Source organism: Oncorhynchus mykiss, chromosome 23 (genome assembly GCF_057628025.1).
Source record: "Oncorhynchus mykiss isolate SJ-2025 chromosome 23, ASM5762802v1, whole genome shotgun sequence".
NCBI lineage: Eukaryota > Metazoa > Chordata > Actinopteri > Salmoniformes > Salmonidae > Oncorhynchus > Oncorhynchus mykiss.
In genome coordinates, this window is record NC_143044.1 from 34,320,431 (window position 1) to 34,342,334 (window position 21,904).

Sequence of the window (21,904 nt, forward strand, 5' to 3'; positions counted from 1 at the left end):
TCGTTCGAATGAGACCAAGGTAGGCGTACATTTTCTTTAATATATAAATGTTCACATAAAAAAACAATAAACAACTCAATGAACAAAAAGCTTAGGAGTGCAACCCATGCAATAAACAAAGACCAAATCCCACAACAGAAAGTGGGAAGAAGGGCTGCCTAAGTATGATTCCCAATCAGAGACAACGATAGAAAAACAAAGAAACAGACAACATAGAATGCCCACCCAAATCACACCCTGGCCTAACCAAATAGAGAAATAAAACGGCTCTCTAAGGTCAGAGCGTGACAGAGGGTATCAAGTCAGGTCAAGTCAACAGACTCAAGTCCAAGTCAAGCCACGAGTCATTGCTGTTAAAGTCAAAGTCAAGTTGCAAGTCATCATATTTGTGACTCGAGTCTGACTCGAGTCCAAGTCATGTGACTCGAGTCCACACCTCTGGTTGTCAGACTCTGGTGGCTTGACATTGTTGATAGACACCAATCATAATTTGGTCAGATATACAGTGCCTTGCGAAAGTATTCGGCCCCCTTGAACTTTGCGACCTTTTGCCACATTTCAGGCTTCAAACATAAAGATATAAAACTGTATTTTTTTGTGAAGAATCAACAACAAGTGGGACACAATCATGAAGTGGAACGACATTTATTGGATATTTCAAACTTTTTTAACAAATCAAAAACTGAAAAATTGGGCGTGCAAAATTATTCAGCCCCCTTAAGTTAATACTTTGTAGCGCCACCTTTTGCTGCGATTACAGCTGTAAGTCGCTTGGGGTATGTCTCTATCAGTTTTGCACATTGAGAGACTGACATTTTTTCCCATTCCTCCTTGCAAAACAGCTCGAGCTCAGTGAGGTTGGATGGAGAGCATTTGTGAACAGCAGTTTTCAGTTCTTTCCACAGATTCTCGATTGGATTCAGGTCTGGACTTTGACTTGGCCATTCTAACACCTGGATATGTTTATTTTTGAACCATTCCATTGTAGATTTTGCTTTATGTTTTGGATCATTGTCTTGTTGGAAGACAAATCTCTGTACCAGTCTCAGGTCTTTTGCAGACTCCACCAGGTTTTCTTCCAGAATGGTCCTGTATTTGGCTCCATCCATCTTCCCATCAATTTTAACCATCTTCCCTGTCCCTGCTGAAGAAAAGCAGGCCCAAACCATGATGCTGCCACCACCATGTTTGACAGTGGGGATGGTGTGTTCAGGGTGATGAGCTGTGTTGCTTTTACGCCAAACATAACGTTTGGCATTGTTGCCAAAAAGTTCCATTTTGGTTTCATCTGACCAGAGCACATGTTTGATGTGTCTCCTAGGCTGCTTGTGGCAAACTTTAAACAACACTTTTTATGGATATCTTTAAGAAATGGCTTTCTTCTTGCCACTCTTCCATAAAGGCCAGATTTGTGCAATATACGACTGATTGTTGTCCTATGGACAGAGTCTCCCACCTCAGCTGTAGATCTCTGCAGTTCATCCAGAGTGATCATGGGCCTCTTGGCTGCATCTCTGATCAGTCTTCTCCTTGTATGAGCTGAAAGTTTAGAGGGACGGCCAGGTCTTGGTAGATTTGCAGTGGTCTGATACTCCTTCCATTTCAATATTATCGCTTGCACAGTGCTCCTTGGGATGTTTAAAGCTTGGGAAATATTTTTGTATCCAAATCCGGCTTTAAACTTCTTCACAACAGTATCTCGGACCTGCCTGGTGTGTTCCTTGTTCTTCATGATGCTCTCTGCGCTTTTAACGGACCTCTGAGACTATCACAGTGCAGGTGCATTTATACGGAGACTTGATTACACACAGGTGGATTGTATTTATCATCATTAGTCATTTAGGTCAACATTGGATCATTCAGAGATCCTCACTGAACTTCTGGAGAGAGTTTGCTGCACTGAAAGTAAAGGGGCTGAATAATTTTGCACGCCCAATTTTTCAGTTTTTGATTTGTTAAAAAAGTTTTTGGACGGGGCAATGCAAATAGTCTGAGTAAAAATGTATCATAGATTTCTTGAGTAATCTTACATAAATTCCGACTATTTTGAGCAATGGCTAAAATGGACAAACAAAAAGTAGTATTTCTGCTTTTTTTCTAGTTTTACAAGCCAATGACTTTTAAGGGAGTATGCGAGCACACTCGTTTTGTTCTCCTAGTCGACTTCGGCTAGCCGCCAGCCGAACTTAAGCTTGGTGACGCCTTAAGGAGAACCTCTGGTCCCTCATCAACTTGCCACATCACTCAGCTGGAATCCTTAATTGGAGAACTGCCACGTCTGTTTGAGATAAAACAACAAATAGGTTAATCTAAACAACAACAAATAGGTTACTGTAAACAACAACAAAACATTTTTTTTATATTGAACAAGCCATTGTTGAGGAGGCGCTTGTAAGTAAGCATTTTATTTTTCTGGAATTTTACAACCCCTAAGCACTTACCATTTTAGTGACAACCGTAAAGAAACATTAAGCCCTCATATCGTTCTAACATTGTATCAGTCATAAACTTTTAGTGATTCAACCCGTTGGCAACCCTTTTATAATGCATAATGAATTAATTTGTGTTTTCTATCGTCCAATAGTGTATTATACTGTAGGTCTGAAGGTTCTTTATTACACAAGGGCTATACATGCATTCAATTGAATTCAATACAACTTTATTTGCATGCATATATAATGTAGTCACACATTAGTTGTATTGTGTGGTTTAGCTGTAAGCATTCATAACAGCTTGCAGCTCCATCTATCCTAAGAACCCTTATAAATGCATAAATGCCTATAATACATCACACGCAGGTGGCTCATAGAAATTGTTACCACCATTATATTAATTTTCTATGCTGCCAACCAAATCCCACTTACACAGAAGAGTGTTTCCACTGTAGCTAACTGGGTGACTGAAGACTATAGCCAACCAACAGGAATGGTATTCAGCCTGCATTCATGTGCCTTTTTAAAAGGCTTTGTCTGCGTCCCAAATGTTTCTAAATTTGTGTTCAAAATATTAAGAACACGATCCTAATGTTGAGTTGCACCCCTTTTCCCCTTTTGCCCTCAGAACACCTCTACAAGGTGTTGAAAGCATTCCATAGGGATGCTGGCCCATGTTGACTCCAATGATTTCCACAGTTGTCAAGTTGGCTGGTGGACCATTTTTGATACACACAGGAAACTGTCGAGTGTGAAAAACCCAGCAGTGTTGCAGTTCTTGACATAAACCGGTGCGCCTAGCACCTACTACCATACCCTGTTCAAAGGCACTATTTTGTCTTGTCTATTCACCCGAATGGCAAACATACTCAATCCATGTCTCAAGGCTTCTTTAACCTGTCTCCTCACCTTGATGTACACTGATTGAAGTGGATTTAACATCAATAAGGGATCATAGCTTTCACCTGGATTCACCTGGTCAGTCTATGTCATGGAAAGAGTGTTCTTAATGTTTTGTACACTCTCAGGTTTTTGGTCAAAAACTGTAAAATCACCATGAATTCAGCTAAAAATGTATTTAATTTTGGAAATATTTGGGGTATATTATTTTGGGGTTTAGTCCAATTTGCAGTGCACAAATTATTAGAATTATGTTCCGGCCCCCCGACCATCCCCTCCGACAAAAATCGGACTGTGGCTGAATATAGTTGCCTGCCCCGGACATAGGGAATAGGTTGCCATTTGGGACACACCCTTTGTAAAGGAGCATCAAATGAAGTATCCTTGTTTTGACAACGCATTAAGATGCCCCTGAAGTGTGATGGTTGCTGCTCATCTGTGATTAAATGTTTCTGTTTCTATTAGTTAATAAATTAACGGATGAATGAATGTGAGTGGCTGGTGCCCACTAGCTACATTAAAAGAGACACTCACCTCATTTGAAAAGAGCTTGAGTGGCTATTTGAATGGGTGAGGGTGGGTGGTTGTGTGCGTGCAAATGCATGTACAGTATGTGTGCACTGTAAAAAATTCTAGTTTCAACTAATTATTATTATTAAGTAACTGGTTCCACAACCTTTTAACTCAACCTTTCGGTCAAAGTGTTATGTGAACATAATATTTTTAGTTTGCCCAAACTTGGCTCCAACTTGAGAACTTAGGCAAATATTCAGTCAACTTAAAATGTTTGTCCAACTTTTGTTCATTTATCTAGAAATTATTATTATAAATACTTCACAAAAAAAGGCTGTGGAAGTAGTTGCACACACGTTGCTTTTGACATACAATGTTTTCAATTCACATATTTGACAAACATTGACATACATGATTACATTGTGCTATGGGTGGGTGTTGTTATCGTGACCAGTGAGCTGAGGTAAGGCGGCGCTTTACCTAGCATAGAATTATAGATGACCTGGAGCCAGTGGGTCTGGCGATGAATATGTAGCAAGGGCCAGCCGACTAGAGCATACAGGTCGCAGTGGTGGGTGGTATAAGGGCCTTTGGTAACAAAACGGATGGCACTGTGGTAGACTGCATCCAGATTGCTGCGTAGAGTATTGGAAGTTATTTTTTAGATGACATCGCCGAAGTCGAGGATTGATAGGTTAGTCAGTTTTACTAAGGTAAGTTTGGCGGCGTGAGTGAAGGAGGCTTTGTTGCGAAATAGAAAGCCGATTCTAGATTTGATTTTGAATTGGAGATGTTTGATATGAGTCTGGAAGGAGAGTTTACAGTCTAGCCAGACACCTAGGTATTTGTAGTTGTCCACATATTCTAGGTCAGAAAAGACGGAAGGAGTGTTGCATTGAAGCTCGTTTGGAGGTTAGTTAACACAGTGTCCAAAGAAGGGCCAGATGTATACAGAATGGTGTTGTCTGCGTAGATGTGGATCAGGGAATCACCCCCAGCAAGAGCGACATCGTTGACATATACAGAGAAAAGAGTTGTCCCGAGAATTGAATCCTGTGGTACCCCCATAGAGACTGCCAGAGGTCCGGACAACAGGCCCTCCGATTTGACACACTGAACTCTATCAGAGAAGTAGGTAGTAAACCAGGAAAGGCAATCATTTGAGAAACCAAGGCTGTCGAGTCAGCCGATAAGAATGTGGTGATTGACAGAGTCGAAAGCCTTGGCCAGGTCGATGAATACGGCTGCACAGTAATTTCTCTTATCGATGGAGGTTATGATATTGTTTAGGACCTTGAGCGTGCCTGAGGTGCACCCAAGACCATGACTCCAGATTGCATAGCGGAGAAGGTACGGTGGGATTCAAAATGGTCGGTAATCTGTTTGTTTGGCTTTCGAAGACTTTAGAAAGACAGGGTAGGATAGATATACAGTGGGGTGAACAAGTATTTGATACACTGCCGATTTTGCAGGTTTTCCTACTTACAAAGCATGTAGAGGTCTGTAATATTTATCATAGGTACACTTCAACTGTGAGAGACGGAATCTAAAACAAAAATCCAGAAAATCATTTTAAAATGATTTTTAAGTAATTAATTTGCATTTTATTGCATGACATAAGTATTTGATCACCTACCAACCAGTAAGAATTCCAGCTCTCACAGACCTGTTAGTTTTTCTTTAAGAAGCCCTCCTGTACTCCACTCATTACCTGTATTAACTGCACCTGTTTGAACTCGTTACCTGTATAAAAGACACCTGTCCACACACTCAATCAAACAGACTCCAACATCTCCACAATGGCCAAGACCAGAGAGCTGTGTAAGGACACCAGGGATAAAATTGTAGACCTGCACAAGGCTGGGATGGGCTACAGGACAATAGGCAAGCAGCTTGGTAAGCAAGATCTCACCTCGTGGGGCATCAATGATCATGAAGAAGGTGAGGGATCCGCCCAGAACTACACAGCAGGACCTGGTCCATGACATGAAGAAAGCTGTGACCACAGTCTCAAAGAAAACCATTAGTAACACACTACGCCGTCATCATTAAAATCCTGCAGCGCAAGCAAGGTCCCCCTGCTCAAGCCAGCGCATGTCCAGGCCCATCTGAAGTTTGCCAATGACCATCTGGATGATCCAGAGGAGGAATGGGAGAAGGTCATGCGGTCTGATGAGACAAAAATAGAGCTTTTTGGTCTAAACTCTACTCACCGTGTTTGGAGGAAGAAGAAGGATGAGTACAACTCCAAGAACACCATCCCAACCGTGAAGCATGGAGGTGGAAACATCATTCTTTTGGGATGCTTTTCTGCAAAGGGGACAGGACGACTGCACCGTATTGAGGGGAGGATGGATGGGGCCATGTATCGCGAGATCTTGGCCAACAATCTCTTTCCCTCAGTAAGAGCATTGAAGATGGATCATGGCTGGGTCTTCCAGCATGAAAACGACCTGAAACACACAGCCAGGGCAACTAATGAGTGGCTCCGTAAGAAGCATCTCAAGGTCCTGGAGTGGCCTAGCCAGTCTCCAGACCTGAACCCAATAGAAAATCTTTGGAGGGAGCTGAAAGTCCGTATTGCCCAGCGACAGCCCCGAAACCTGAAGGATCTGGAGAAGGTCTGTATGGAGGAGTGGGCCAAAATCCCTGCTACAGTGTGTGCAAACCTGGTCAAGATACAGGAAACGTATGATCTCTGTAATAGCAAACAAAGGTTTCTGTACCAAATATTTCTGATGTATCAAATACTTATGTCATGCAATAAAATGCAAATGCATTACTTAAAAATCATACAATGTGATTTTCTGGATTTTTGTTTTAGATTCCATCTCTCACAGTTGAAGTGTACCTATGATAAAAATTACAGACCTCTACATGCTTTGTAAATAGGAAAACCTTGAAAATCGGCAGTGTATCAAATACTTGTTCTCCCCACTATAGGTCTGTAGCAGTTTGGGTCTAGAGTGTCACCCCCTTTGAAAAGGGAGGGATGACCGCGGCAGCTTTCCAATCTTTGGGAATCTCAGACGATACAAAAGAGAGGTTGAACAGGCTAGTAAGTGGTTGCAACAATTTCTGCAGATAATTTTAGAAAGAGAGGGTCCAGATTGTCTAGCCTGGATGATTTGTAGGGGTCCAGATTTTGCAGCTCTTTCAGAACATAAGCTATCTGGATTTGGGTGAAGGAGAAATGGTGGAGGTTTGGGCGGGTTGCTGTGGAGATTGCCGGGCAGTTGATCGGAGTAGGGATAGCCAGGTGGAAAGCATGGCCAGCTGTAGAGAAATGCTTATTGAAATTCTCAATTATAGTGGATTTATCGGTGGTAACAGTGTTTCCTTGCCTCAGAGCGGTGGGCAGCTGGGATGAGGTGCTCTTATTCTCCATTGACTTTACAGTGTCCCACAATTTTTTGGAGTTAGTTGCAGATGCACATTTCTGTTTGAAAAAGCTAGCCTTTGCTTTCCTGACTGACTGTGTATTGGTTCCTGACTTCCCTGAACAGTTGCATATCGCGGGGACTATTTGATGCTATTTCAGTCCGCCACAGGAAGTTTTTGTGATAGTCAAGGGCAGTCAGGGCTGGAGTGAACCAAGGGCTATATCTGTTGTTAGTTCTACATTTTTTGAAAGGGGCATGCTTATTTAAGATAGTGAGGAAATTACTTTTAAAGAACGACCTGGCATCCTCGACTGACGGGATGAGGTCAATATCCTTCCAGGATATCCGTGCCAGGTCGATTAGAAAGGCCTGCTCGCTGAAGTGTTTTAGGGAGCGTTTGACAGTGATGAGGGGTGGTCGTTTCACCGCGGACCCATAGCGGATGCAGACAATGAGGCAGTGATCGCCGAGATCCTGATTGAAAACAGCAAAGGTGTATTTGGAGGGCAAGTTGGTCAGGATAATATCTATGACGGTGCCCATGTTTACGGATTTAGGGTTGTACCTGGTGGTTTCCTTGATCATTTGTGTGAGTTTAAGAGCATATACCTTAGATTGTAGGACTGCTGGGGTGTTAAGCATATCCCAGTTTAGGTCACCTAACAGAACGAACTCTGAAGATAGATGGGGGGAAATCAATTCACATATGGTGTCCAGGGCACAGCTGGGAGCTGAGGGGGGTCTATAACAGGCGGCAACAGTGAGAGACTTATTTCTGGAGAGATTAATTTAAAAAATTAGAAGCTCGAACTGTTTGGGCATAGACCTGGAAAGTATGAGAGAACTTTGCAAGCTATCTCTGCAGTAGATTGCAACTCCTCCCCCTTTGGCAGTTCTATCTTGACGGAAAATGTTCTAGTTGGGTATGGAAATCTCAGAATTTTTAGTGGCCTTCCTAAGCCAGGATTCAGACAGGGCAAGGACATCAGGATTGGTGGAGTGTGCTAAAGCAGTGAGTAAAACAAACTTAGGGAGGAAGCTTCTGATGTTAACATGCATGAAACCAAGGCTTTTTTGATTACAGAAGTCAACAAATGAGAGTGCCTGGGGACACGCAAGGCCTGGGTTAACTTCGAAATCCCCCGAGGAACAGAGGAGGAGTAGGATGAGGGTACGGCTAAAGGCTATCAAAACTGGTCGTCTAGTGCGTTGGGGACAGAGAATTAAAGGAGCAGATTTCTGGGCATGGTAGAATAGATTCAGGGCATAATATGCAGACAGGGGTATGGTGGGGTGTGGGTACAGTGGAGGTAAGCCCAGAGTGATGATAAGAGAGGTTGCCTCTCTGGACACGCTGGTTATACTGGGTGACGTCACCGCATGTGTGGGAGGTGGTACAAAGGAGGTATCTGAGGCATGTAGAGTGGGACGAGGGGCTCCGCAGTAAACTAAAACAATGATAACTATCCTAAACAACAGTATACAAGGCATATTTACATTTGAGAGAGACATAAAGCAAGGCATAAAGCAATCACAGGTGTTGATTGGGAGAGCTTGCAAAGACAACAACCGGTAAGACAACAACAGCTAATCAGCTAAGACAACAACAACAGGTAAAATGGCAATGAATGGGCAGAGAGGGTCGGTTAACTACACACAGAGCTGAGTTTGGGGCTAGGGCCGACAGATAAACAAAAGTAAACAAAGTGGAGTACCGTGATAAATGAACAGTCCAGCAGGCATCAGCTATGTAGCCAAGTGATCATAGGGTCCAGTGAACATCAATAGATGGCACAGTGAAGCCGCGGGTAGTCGTTGCTATGCTAGCACGCGGGAGACACAGAGTTTAAAGTTAGCAGGCGGGGTAAGTAGAAGCATCTGCTCCGACGTCCAGCGAAGGCCGGTTGAGAGCACAGCGGATGGAATTACGTCTCCGGACCAGTCGTGGTGGTACGTCGGGGCGCCGTGTCGACAAAGGGACCGGGCCAGATGGTGGAAGACGTCGGTGGCTGGACGTCGGAGCAGTAGTTGTAGTAATTTTGTTTGCTAGCCGGGAGATGTGCCTGGCTCAGAGCAATCTTTGGGGCTTGGTCACTCGGTGGCAGCTAGCTAGCTGTGATGATCAGGAGTAATTGTCCACGGCTGGAATCCGGTGTTGTAGTGGAGAAAAATAGTCAGAGGCTGGCAGGTATTATGCAGGCTAAAAAACGTCTGGTGCCTGTACAGAGGGTAAAGCAGTGGCTTACAATGACTAAATAGCTATTAGCTAGTAGCTCCTGATGGCTATCTTCTGATGGAGGTTTTGGTTATAAGGTCTAAAAATAATAGCGGATCCGTGTCACATTGATTGAGGCGGGTTACCAGAAGGTATATTTAATTTAAAAATGGAAAAGTGATTGACAAATAAATTGAAATACTGTATATACAAAAAATATAAAAATACAAAAAGTAAACGAGAGGACAACAAACCACATCTGCACTGCTACGCCATCTTGGGGAAAATAAAACAAATTCTAGTTGAATGAACATATGAGACAAGTTGAGCAAACACATTATATAAGTTGACTGACGCTTTTTCAAGTTAATGCTAAGTTTGGGTCAACTTAACATTTTAAGTTCAGATAGCACTTTAATTGAACAGTTCAGAAACTAAAAAAGACTGTGTAACCAATTACTTAATAATAATTAGTTGAAACTACATTTTTTTAACTGTGTGTGTGTGTGTTATTAGATGAAGTGACATCCAGTATCTCTGTCCCAGTAATGGGTGATCAGAGACAAAGAGGCATGCCTGTTCCCCCCTGGGCCCCATAACCCTATTGTTTCATGTCTTCTCTCCTCCCTTTTCACTTGTCACACACCACACACACACTCCTTCATCTCCTCCCTCTCTTCTGTGTGTAAGACCAGGTCGTCAACCCGTGTCTCCCCAAGGTCACAACCCCAGCCCCCTTTCCATATAATCGGGTCATTTAGCATCATAGCATCGACTTATTGCTTTGTCTAAGGGTCAAAAGTGAATTGAGTGAATGCACTTGTCACTCGTGATTTGTGTCCATGTTATTGCATCTCATCGTGCAACAGCTAGCCTACAGAAGCCTCTGCCCATTGACTAAACAGAGCAAATAATGTCACCTGACTGCTAGCCACCACCAAAAGTCAAGTACACTATAAATCATGCCGTTCATGGTCACTATTATTGAATTCCAGTGGTGTAAACTGGGAAACCCACATATCTATCCATATCTATCCTCTGTGTTACAGTAGTTTCATGGCTAAGCTAAAATGATGTTGATTGTATCCCAAGTGGCACGATATTTCCTATATAGTGCACTACTTATGACCCTATGGGCCCTGGTCAAAAGCAGTGCAATATAAAGAGAATAGGGTGCCATTTGAGATGCAGACGTTGTCTGTCTTCTTCTCAAAGCTGTTGCTGTAAAATGAGCCAAAGTGGGGCATTGGGATTAAATGGGTTTATGCCGTCCCCTATGAGTACAGTATTAATTCAGGGAGCAAAGTAGCACAGCAGCAGAATGGACTCAAGTTACTCCTTCAATCTCAAGTGTCAGGTCATCACACGTGTTTAGTCTGTCAGTGACTGGAGGAAGTGAGAGGTCTTGTACTGTATGCCTGAAGTGGGTATGTCCCAAATGGCATCCTATGTAGTGCACTACTTTTGTCTAGACCCCTGTTGGCCCTGGTCAAAAGTAGTGCACTACATAGGGGATAGGGGGCCATTTGGGATGTGTTGACTATGACTTCCGTTACAGCATTGTGACTCTGTAATTAACTGTTAATTTGTGTTCTTTATTTTCTATTTCAGGAGGCGGCCACTTTTGCCAAAGAGCAAGGTTTCGAGGAGGTGAGTTACCGCCGAATGCACACCACTAAACAGATCCTGAAGGTTTATTTTAGCTGATAATTTAGTTCTTTTTTGGACAGTGATTGATGTGCTATTATACTCTCCAGGCCTTGCAGCAGTTGCTATGGAAACCTGGTAGTCGTCATGGTTTCTTTGTTCAGCCATCTCTCTCTTTCTCTCTCTCTCTCTCTGTCTCTGTGTGTGTGTGTGTGTGTGTGTGTGTGTGTGTGTGTCTGTGTGTCTGTGTGTGTGTGTGTGCGTGTGTCTCTCTGTGTCTGTGTGTTATGACGCACTCCGCTAGGTCTGCACCCAACATCGCCTACAGATGTTATGTATTGAATTTTGAAAAGCCTCTTGGGAAGCTGAGAAGTTGGGCATGGTTTCAAGCCTTCCCTCTCTCGCTCTCTCTCTCTCTCTCTCTCTCTCTCGCTCTCTCTCTCTCTCTCTCTCTCTCGCTCTGCCTCTCTCTTTCTTGCGAGCACACTGCCTCTCTTTTTCTCTCGCTCTGCTTCTCTACCTCCCTGTTCTCCCACTCGCTCTATCTTTTTCTGAATCTCTCTCTCTGCCGCTCTCTCTCTCCATCTCTCATTTCAATTAAATTTGATAAATGCTTTATTGGCATGAATGGCTGGTTGCCACTGTTGCCAAAGCAATGTATATGAAGTATTACATAAATGAACAATATGCTTGAGGAACAACAGTATATGACAACAAAAACAAGAATACATTGAGAATAATACACACGAGAAAACATCTAATTGGGGGATTTAATTTATACAGGGTCTTTCTAAATGCAAAATATGCTCTCTCTGTATTTCTGCCTCTTTCTCCGGCTGCCTCTCTCTCTTTGGGGGCTGACAGGTTGCCTGGTTAAAAAGCTTCTCTCATTAGTATCATTACTCCCAGGGATGATATGTCTCCCCTCTCCCTGCTACAGTATAATATAGCACTAACACAAAATTGTACAGCGCACACAGTATCCTTTTAATAACCAAATTACTGCCACCTGTGGTTTTAGATTATGAAAATTAAAATGACATCAAATATGTTTTAAGTGGGGCTGCGCATTAAATGACGAATACATGTTTAGCTTTGCCTGCCTCTTTGCTGCCTTTTCAAAAAATCCTATATCCTGCTTTGCTTTTTAAATATCAATTAAAAAAGACAAACATGTGAAATCTACTTTAGATGTTTTTAAGTGGTTTTTCTCTTTTAAAGGTAGAGCTCTCCCTTGAATATAGTTCTTCTATGTATGAATAATTTTCATCCAGAATCACTTACGGTGTGATCAACGTGACTGGAATGGGAATGGATTCCTGATGGCCCTGACAGCTTCCACAGAGGAGGGAGGGAGGGGGGAGGGAGGGAGGGAAGCTCACATCACAGAAAGTAAATATAAAGGGCAAAGCGTCAACTCTCCCAGTACTAACCAATTCTCTGACATTTTCTGTGTCAACTTGATTTGCCAGAACACTGCAAAATTGCAACTGATGAATATGATTTTTCAGAGAACAACACTAGTATGGTACTTACAGTATTTCTAGATGGTTTCGCGGTTAAATTCGTTTTTTCTGCTTAGACTTATCTTGTTGTCATGTCACGTTTGTAAAAATGTGGTTTGTGCAGCTAGGTGCTCCAAAAATATGTTAATTCACAAGATTGGCAAAGGGAAGGCAAAGGAGGATGTGCATTGATATTTCTGCTTCCTGCTTTTTGTTTTCATAATAACCAGACTAAATAATCTGCTCGTCAGAAATATACATTGTAGCCATGCCAATTACTATTTAATATTTATTCATTAAATGACTAGGTTATGTTTCTCTCTCTTCAAAAAGCCATCAGCACACCTGAAAACACACTTAGCAGTCGTTCTGATTGTCATCTGTTTCCTTTAAATGGCCAGAGATGAGATGAGGTATCTGTAGACCAGCAATAATGAAATCTTTCCTAGGCACTCGTTGCATCCCAAATAGCACCCTATTCGCTATAAAGTGCACTACTGGTCAAAAGTGCACTACATAGGGAATAGGGTGCCATTTAGGATGAAACCCCTGCTTCACAAACAACCTCTCTCTATTGAGGAAGATACATTTTTCAGCGGCTTTGATACAGACGCAGGAATGTAACACCCTGATAAAGCTGTCATATTATGTGGTTTTAAAAAAACTACTTCAGAGAAATGTGCCTCAGATCATCATAACCCACTAAAGTGCAGATGCTGTTGATTTGGATCCGATCAATTATTGCACAATTAATCATTCACACGTTTGCATTTGTCAGCAGTACAGTAACCCAAATTGACGATGCAAAATGTCTCCTTAACATTTTCTAAATGCACTCATGTTGAATTGAATATGATCTGTTTTCCATATTGTGTTGTTGCCATAGGAAGTTGTTGCCAGGTAAGTCGGCTACACAAACAGGTGTAGTAACATATTGTGTTCATTGTGTGTGTGTTTTGCCTTCCTCAATAGTTACCCTATTATAGGGGTAGGGACCCCTATAATAGACCCCTAAACCCCTGTTTTCCTAAACAGACTTAAACTTTGTTTATAAACCTCTCATAAACCTTAAAGGGTTACATACCCAGGCCGTGTGTTACTCCCGTGGAGATTTTTGCATTTGGTGTCTGGAGTCATTGGAGTGGCTGGCTTGTGGTTCAGTTGAGTTAGTCACAGTGACAAATTGCTTCTTTGCTGTTGCCTGTTAACAGCCTCTGTATTAACCTCTCCATTAGCACTTACTTGGAGTGTTACTCCCATTTTTCCTCTGCCCAATGTCTCGGCGAACCTCTTTAGACTGATTAACAGAGCTTTGGGAAGCATTTAGAGGTGCTAAAGCTCATCGGCTGGAGTGAGGAAGGGATGCAGTATAGCTGGCTGGTGGTATTGGATAAGAGCCGTATCACTCTGATTACTTCCTGCTTGGCTTTATTTGGTTGCTCTAAACATTCCTCATTGTAGGAAAACACTATACTGCTAGAATTGCCTGAGAAGAGACTTATTGTTGTATAAATTCTACTAAGAATATGATAATAAAATACTTAACAATTATAATGTAATGTAATATGGTCATTTAGTAGACGTTTTTAATCCAAGGCGACTTACAGAACTGTCAACATTGAGAGTAAATGTAGCAATGTGAGAATCAAACCCGCAATCCACGATTCTCTACAAACCCAACCCACTGAGCCACTGGAACCCAATGATAAAACAGCAGCGTCGTTCATGGTCCACCCTACTGTGAGCTACTGATAGAGACATTCCACCTGCTCATAGTACATCATGATAAGTTAATAGTAAAGCAGCCATGACAGGGGTGGGTTTTTATCACTGTGATGATCAAAGGGAGGCTCACTGGAGAGTTGTGTTAGTCTCCAGGCTCCGAGATATCCAGTCTGTGCACATGCTATCGAGAAATGTGCTGCATCCCAAATGGCATGTAGTGTACTATGTAGGGAATAGAGTGTCATTTGGACGCAGACAGGGCCTGCTTCAGGAGGAGAATAATATATGACTACATGTATAACACCACCTAGCCGTGTCCCCTTTATTCATTCACGTAGCTTTGTCTAACAACAACAAATCTTCAGCCACACTTTAGGATATCCTATATCCTAGTTTCATCGTCCTATATAGAATTGTTGATTACTGCATCTGATAATGGATGCAGTTCAGCCCTATATACTTAGTTTTTTCACATTTCTACATGACAAAACAATGAGCGTTTTTAACCCAGTAATATTGATCTTTTTTATCTCTTTTAATTATCACTTGATCCCCTCAGTCCAGCCGAGATAGGAAACACTGACCTCTCTCAATCACTTTTGTGAACCCTCATTGACTGAAATGGCCCCTTAGCAGGCAATAATCAAATGAAATTTGTCACATGCCTCGTAAACAACAGGAAACAAAACATAATCACTACAAGATGGTGCCGATAGAGATGGCAGCTTCGCTTCTATTCCTTAGGAAACTGTGCAGTATTTTGTCTTTTATGTATTATTTATTACATTGTTAGCCCAGAAAACATTGTGTTATTACCTACAACCGGGAAGAACTATTGGATATCAGAGAGACTTCAACTTACCAGCACAACCAGCAGTACAACCAGGAATACGACTTCCCAAAGCGGATCATCTGTCTGCGCCTCCCAGGGCATTTAAACTGATTCCAGAGGCCAAAACAACACCGCAAGAGGAGAGGGTGCTGGAGCGGTCTTCTAGTGAGGCTTCGAATGCGCATTTACTCGCTAATGTCCAGTCCCTAGTTAACAAAGTCGACGAAATCTGGGCAAGAGTTGCTTTCCAAAGAGAAATCCGGGATTGTAACATACAATGTTTTACGGAAACATGGCTAGCTGGGGACATGCTGTCGGAGTCTATACAGCCAAAGGGATTTTCAGTGCATCACGCTGACTGGAATAAACATCTCTCCGGTAAGAAGAAGGGCAGGGGGGGGTATGTTTCATGATTAACGACTCGTGGTGTAATTGTATCAACATACAGGAACTCAAGTCCTTTTGTTCAGCTGACCTAGAATTCCTCACAATCAAATACCGAACGTATTATCTCCCAAGAGAACTCTCCTCGGTTATCGTCACAGCCGGCCATATCCCCCTCAAGCGGATACCAAGACTGCCATCAAGGAACTTCACTGGACTTTCAAACTGGAAACCATATATCCTGAGGCATTTATTGTAGCTGCCGATTTTAACAAAGCTAATTTGAGTACAACGCTACCTAAATTCTATCAGAATATCGATTGCTGTACATGAGCGAGTAACACGCTCGAGCATTTATACCATTTATACTCTAACTTCCGCAATGCATACAAGGCCCTCCCCCGCCCTCCTTTTGGCAAATCTGACCATGACTCCATCTTGTTGCTCCACTCCTATAGGCAGACACTAAAACAAGAGGCGCCCGTGCTTAGGTCTATCCAATGCTGGTCTGACCAATCGGATTCTACGCTTCAAGATTGCATCGATCACGTAGACGGAGATATGTTCCTGGTAGCCTCAGATAATAACATTGATGTATATGCTGACTCGGTGAGCCAGTTTATAAGGAAGTTTCTAGGAGATGTTGTACCCACTGTTACTATTAAAACCTTCCCTAACCAGAAACCGTGGATTGATGGCAGCATTCACTCAAAGCTGAAAGCAAGTACCACTGCATTTAATCTTGGCAAGGTGACTGGAAATATGACCAAATACAAACAGTGTAGTTATTCCCTGCGTAAGGCAATCAAACAAGCAAAGTGTCAGAATAGAGACAAAGTGGAGTCGCAATTCAACGGCTCAAACACGAGACGTACAGTTGAAGTCGGAAGTTTACATACACTTAGGTTGGAGTCATTAAAACTGTTTTTTCAACCACTCCACAAATTTCTTGTTAACAAACTATCGTTTTGGCAAGTCGGTTAGGACATCTACTTTGTGCATGACAAGTAATTTTTCCAACAATTGTTTACAGACAGATTATTTCACTTATAATTCAATGTATCACAATTCCAGTGGGTCAGAAGTTTACATACACTAAGTTGACTGTGCCTTTAAACAGCTTGTAAAATTCCAGAAAATATGTAATGTCTTCAGAAGCTTCTGATAGACTAATTGACATCATTTGAGTCAAATGGATGTGTACCCGTGGATGTATTTCAAGGCCTACCTTCAAACTCAATGCCTCTTTGCTTGACATCATGAGAAAATGTACAATTTACAAACGCCTGAATTCACCACGTTCATCTGTACAAACAATAGTGCGCAAGTATAAACACCATGAGACCACGCAGAACTCATACCGCTCAGGAAGGAGACGCATTCTGTCTCTTAAAGATGAACGTATTTTGGTGTGAAAAGTGCAAATCAATCCCAGAACAACAGCAAAGGACCCTGTGAAGATGCTTGGAGGAAACAGGTACAAAATGGAAAAACTCCCTAGAAAGGCCAAAGCCTAGGAAGAAACCTAGAGAGGAACCAGGCTATGAGGGGTGGCCAGTCCTCTTCTGGCTGTGCCGGGTGGAGATTATAACAGAACATGGCCAAGATGTTCAAATGTTCATAAATGACCAGCATGGTCAAATAATAGGTCTGGGACAGGTAGCACGTCCGGTGAACAGGTCAAGATTCCATAGCCGCAGGCAGAACAGTTGAAACTGGAGCAGCAGCTTGGCCAAGTGGACTGGGGACAGCAAGGAGTCATCATGCCAGGTAGTCCTAAGGCATGGTCCAAGGACTCAGGTCCTCCAAGAGAGAGAAAGAAAGAGAGAATTAGAGAGAGCATACTTAAATTCACACAGGACATCGGATAAGACAGGAGAAATTCTCCAGATTTAACAAACTGACCCTAGCCCCCCGACACATAAACTACTGCAGCATAAATACTGGAGGCTGAGACAGGAGGGGTCAGGAGACACTGTGGCCCCATCCGATGAAACCCCCTTGACAGGGCCAAACAGGAAGGATATAACCCCACCCACTTTGCCAAAGCATAGCCCCCACACCACTAGAGGGATAGCTTCAACCACCAACTTACCATCCTGAGACAAAGCCAACGAGTATAGCCCACAAAGATCTCCGCCACGGCACAACCCAAGGGGGGGCTCCAACCCAGACAGGAAGATGACATCAGTGACTCAACCCACTCAAGTGACGCACCCCTCCTAGGGACGGGATGAAAGAGCACCAGTAAGCCAGTGACTCAGCCCCTGAAATAGGGTTAGAAGCAGAGAATCCCAGAGAATGTATGTAAACTTCTGACCCACCGGGATTGTGATGGTGATGAAAGAAATAAAAGCTGAAATAAATTATTCTCTGTACTATTATTCTGAAATACAGTTCTACAGTGGTCCCTGCAACGCATGCTCAAACCGGTGTGATTAGAACGTCCAGTTTTGATTGACGCAACAATCAGCATTTGAGCTGGCCATACTGTTTTTTCACAAACATTTTGAACAAACACAGTCCTAACAAAGTTATGTCCAGACTGTGACCAGTTTATTTTTGGATGCAATGTTCAGACATTAGCAAAAGCATAACACAAACATCCAAATCGGAAAATGTAGGCTACATTTGTCCAAACGCTAACTGAGGAAAGATTGACTTAACACAAGCAGTCTCATATTTTTATAACTCTCGAGCGACAGAAACTACAATATGAATTAGCTAATAGCAATTACTATTTATAACTAATCACATCACGGGTGAGGTCACAATTTATCAAAATAATTGAGTAAAACACTTTCTAGAAATTGAAAATAATCGATGGGTAGTTTGTGCCCGCCGCCATGTTTGTTTTTTTCACAACAACCAAAGATAATAACAGGAGACGAGATGAGTTTGGTCTGTTTATACTATGCATGTTGAAGGGGGTGTGTCGTCTATGATCATTCACTTCCCTTCATTCACTCCCGGAAGTTTACCCGAAAGATGAGTGAACCATTCATTCACCTCATTATAACATCTTTGGTCTGACAGAATGCATTGTATAATGTCACCCAGAATGCATTGTATAATGTCAACAAACATGGTGCCTCACATATATGGCAAATAGCTTAGCATTAGCTTATTATAATCAGTACAACATTCAACAAATTATTTTACACACATCATAGGTAACCATTACAATATATGCAATAATCGGAATGCATTATTTGTAACCAGTACTTGAAAACGTGAATAAAACTGTAAATACATTATGTTATATACATATACAGTGCCATGCGAAAGTATTCGGCCCCCTTGAACTTTGCGACCTTTTGCCACATTTCAGGCTTCAAACATTAAGATATAAAACTGTATTTTTTTGTGAAGAATCAACAACAAGTGGGACACAATCATGAAGTGGAACGACATTTATTGGATATTTCAAACTTTTTTAACAAATCAAAAACTGAAAAATTGGGCGTGCAAAATTATTCAGCCCCTTTACTTTCAGTGCAGCAAACTCTCTCCAGAAGTTCAGTGAGGATCTCTGAATGATCCAATGTTGACCTAAATGACTAATGATGATAAATACAATCCACCTGTGTGTAATCAAGTCTCCGTATAAATGCACCTGCACTGTGATAGTCTCAGATGTCCGTTAAAAGCGCAGAGAGCATCATGAAGAACAAGGAACACACCAGGCAGGTCCGAGATACTGTTGTGAAGAAGTTTAAAGCCGGATTTGGATACAAAAATATTTCCCAAGCTTTAAACATCCCAAGGAGCACTGTGCAAGCGATAATATTGAAATGGAAGGAGTATCAGACCACTGCAAATCTACCAAGACCTGGCCGTCCCTCTAAACTTTCAGCTCATACAAGGAGAAGACTGATCAGAGATGCAGCCAAGAGGCCCATGATCACTCTGGATGAACTGCAGAGATCTACAGCTGAGGTGGGAGACTCTGTCCATAGGACAACAATCAGTCGTATATTGCACAAATCTGGCCTTTATGGAAGAGTGGCAAGAAGAAAGCCATTTCTTAAAGATATCCATAAAAAGTGTTGTTTAAAGTTTGCCACAAGCCACCTGGGAGACACACCAAACATGTGGAAGAAGGTGCTCTGGTCAGATGAAACCAAAATTGAACTTTTTGGCAACAATGCAAAACGTTATGTTTGGCGTAAAAGCAACACAGCTCATCACCCTGAACACACCATCCCCACTGTCAAACATGGTGGTGGCAGCATCATGGTTTGCTTTTCTTCAGCAGGGACAGGGAAGATGGTTAAAATTGATGGGAAGATGGATGGAGCCAAATACAGGACCATTCTGGAAGAAAACCTGATGGAGTCTGCAAAAGACCTGAGACTGGGACGGAGATTTGTCTTCCAACAAGACAATGATCCAAAACATAAAGCAAAATCTACAATGGAATGGTTCAAAAATAAACATATCCAGGTGTTAGAATGGCCAAGTCAAAGTCCAGACCTGAATCCAATCGAGAATCTGTGGAAAGAACTGAAAACTGCTGTTCACAAATGCTCTCCATCCAACCTCACTGAGCTCGAGCTGTTTTGCAAGGAGGAATGGGAAAAAATGTCAGTCTCTGGATGTGCAAAACTGATAGAGACATACCCCAAGCGACTTACAGCTGTAATCACAGCAAAAGGTGGCGCTACAAAGTATTAACTTAAGGGGGCTGAATAATTTTGCACGCCCAATTTTTCAGTTTTTGATTTGTTAAAAAAGTTTGAAATATCCAATAAATGTCGTTCCACTTCATGATTGTGTCCCACTTGTTGTTGATTCTTCACAAAAAAATACAGTTTTATATCTTTATGTTTGAAGCCTGAAATGTGGCAAAAGGTTGCAAAGTTCAAGGGGGCCGAATACTTTCGCAAGGCACTGTATATGCGCCTACAGTAGAAACGACAACACGATATAAAGAAAATAAGGAACTTACTTTGATAGGAATGCACACACGTCTAAAGTTATTATTTGTAAGGAAAACAACAAGGAAGGCAATGAGAGTGCCAGCAAGAAAATGTTCCATTTCATGCAAGACTGCGCAAATACTTGGTCTGCGCAAACATTGGTGAAGTGCTCGGGCTCTTCTCGAAGAGAGAAGTTTGTCCGGCTCATTAAAGCCTCAAACATAAATTGTCACTGAAATGGACCACTTCTATGTGAATTAATGAGGAGAAAGAACACACCTCAATTTAAACTGTTGTTAGAAAATATAACTTGTTAGAAAATTATTTTAAATTCACATGTTGAAACATATCCTAAATATAATTAGCAGGCAGCGAGCTTAAAACAACTCACGCTAGGGCAACCATTTGGAACTCACGTATGAAAAGGTTAAACAAATAAAAATATATTTTAAATTTGAGATTCTTCAAAGTAGCCCCCCTTTGCCTTGATGACAGCTTTGTACACTCTTGGCATTCTCTCAAGCAGAGGTCAGTTTCATCATAGCGCTTGATGGTTTTTGCAACTGACCTTCATGTCTAAAATGTATTTTTATTTATTTAACTGAGAAAGTCAGTTTAGAACACATTCTTATTTACAATGACCGCCTACCCCAGCCAAACCCTAACCTGGACGACACTGGGCCAATTGTGCACCGCCCTATGGGATGCCCAATCACGGCCAGTTGTGATACAGCCTGGAATCTAACCAGGATCTGTGGGGACGCCTCTCGCACTGAGATGCAGTGCCTTAGACCGCTGTGCCACTCGGGAGCCCTAATGTTGTACTGTCGTTTCTCTTTGCTTATGGCAACTGTTCTTGCCATAATATGGACTTGGTATTTTACCAAATAGGGCTATCTTCTGTATTCCACCCCTACCTTGTAACAACACAACTGATTGGCTCAAATGCATTAAGAAGGAAAGAAATTCCACAAATTAACTAAGGCACACCTGTTAATTGAAATGCATTCCAGGTGACTACCTCATGAAGCTGGTTGAGATAATGCCAAGAGTGTGTAAAGCTGTCATCAAGGCAAAGGGTGGCTCCTTTGAACAATCTCAAATATAAAATATTTTTGATTTGTTTAACACTTTTTTGGTTACTACATGATTCCATATGTGTTTTTACAATAGTGAAAATAAAGAAAAACCCTTGAATGAGTAGGTGTGTCCAAACTTTTGACTGGTACTGTACATATTACCTCAATTACCTTGACTAACCTGTACTCCCGCACATTGACTCAGTACCGGTGCCCCTTCATATTGCCTCGTTACTGTTATTTTATTGTTGCTCCTTTATTTTTTTTACTTTCGTTTATTTAGTAAATATTTCTTAACTGCATTGTTGGTTAAGGGCTTGTAAGTAAGTATTTCACGGTAAGGTAAGTATTTCACGGTACACCTGTT

The 21,904-nt window shown here is 42.0% G+C and overlaps 1 protein-coding gene across 4 annotated transcripts in view; it reads left to right on the forward strand.

Moving 5' to 3' along the window:
* adkb (adenosine kinase b) overlaps window positions 1-21,904 on the forward strand; it is a 292,724-nt gene that overhangs the window by 243,007 nt on the left and 27,813 nt on the right. For all 4 annotated transcript variants that reach the window (XM_021581103.3, XM_090217351.1, XM_021581102.3 and 1 more), the window contains one exon: window positions 11,055-11,093. In XM_021581103.3, coding sequence (XP_021436778.3) covers window positions 11,055-11,093 — 39 coding nt within the window. The remainder of the gene's footprint in view (window positions 1-11,054; window positions 11,094-21,904) is intronic.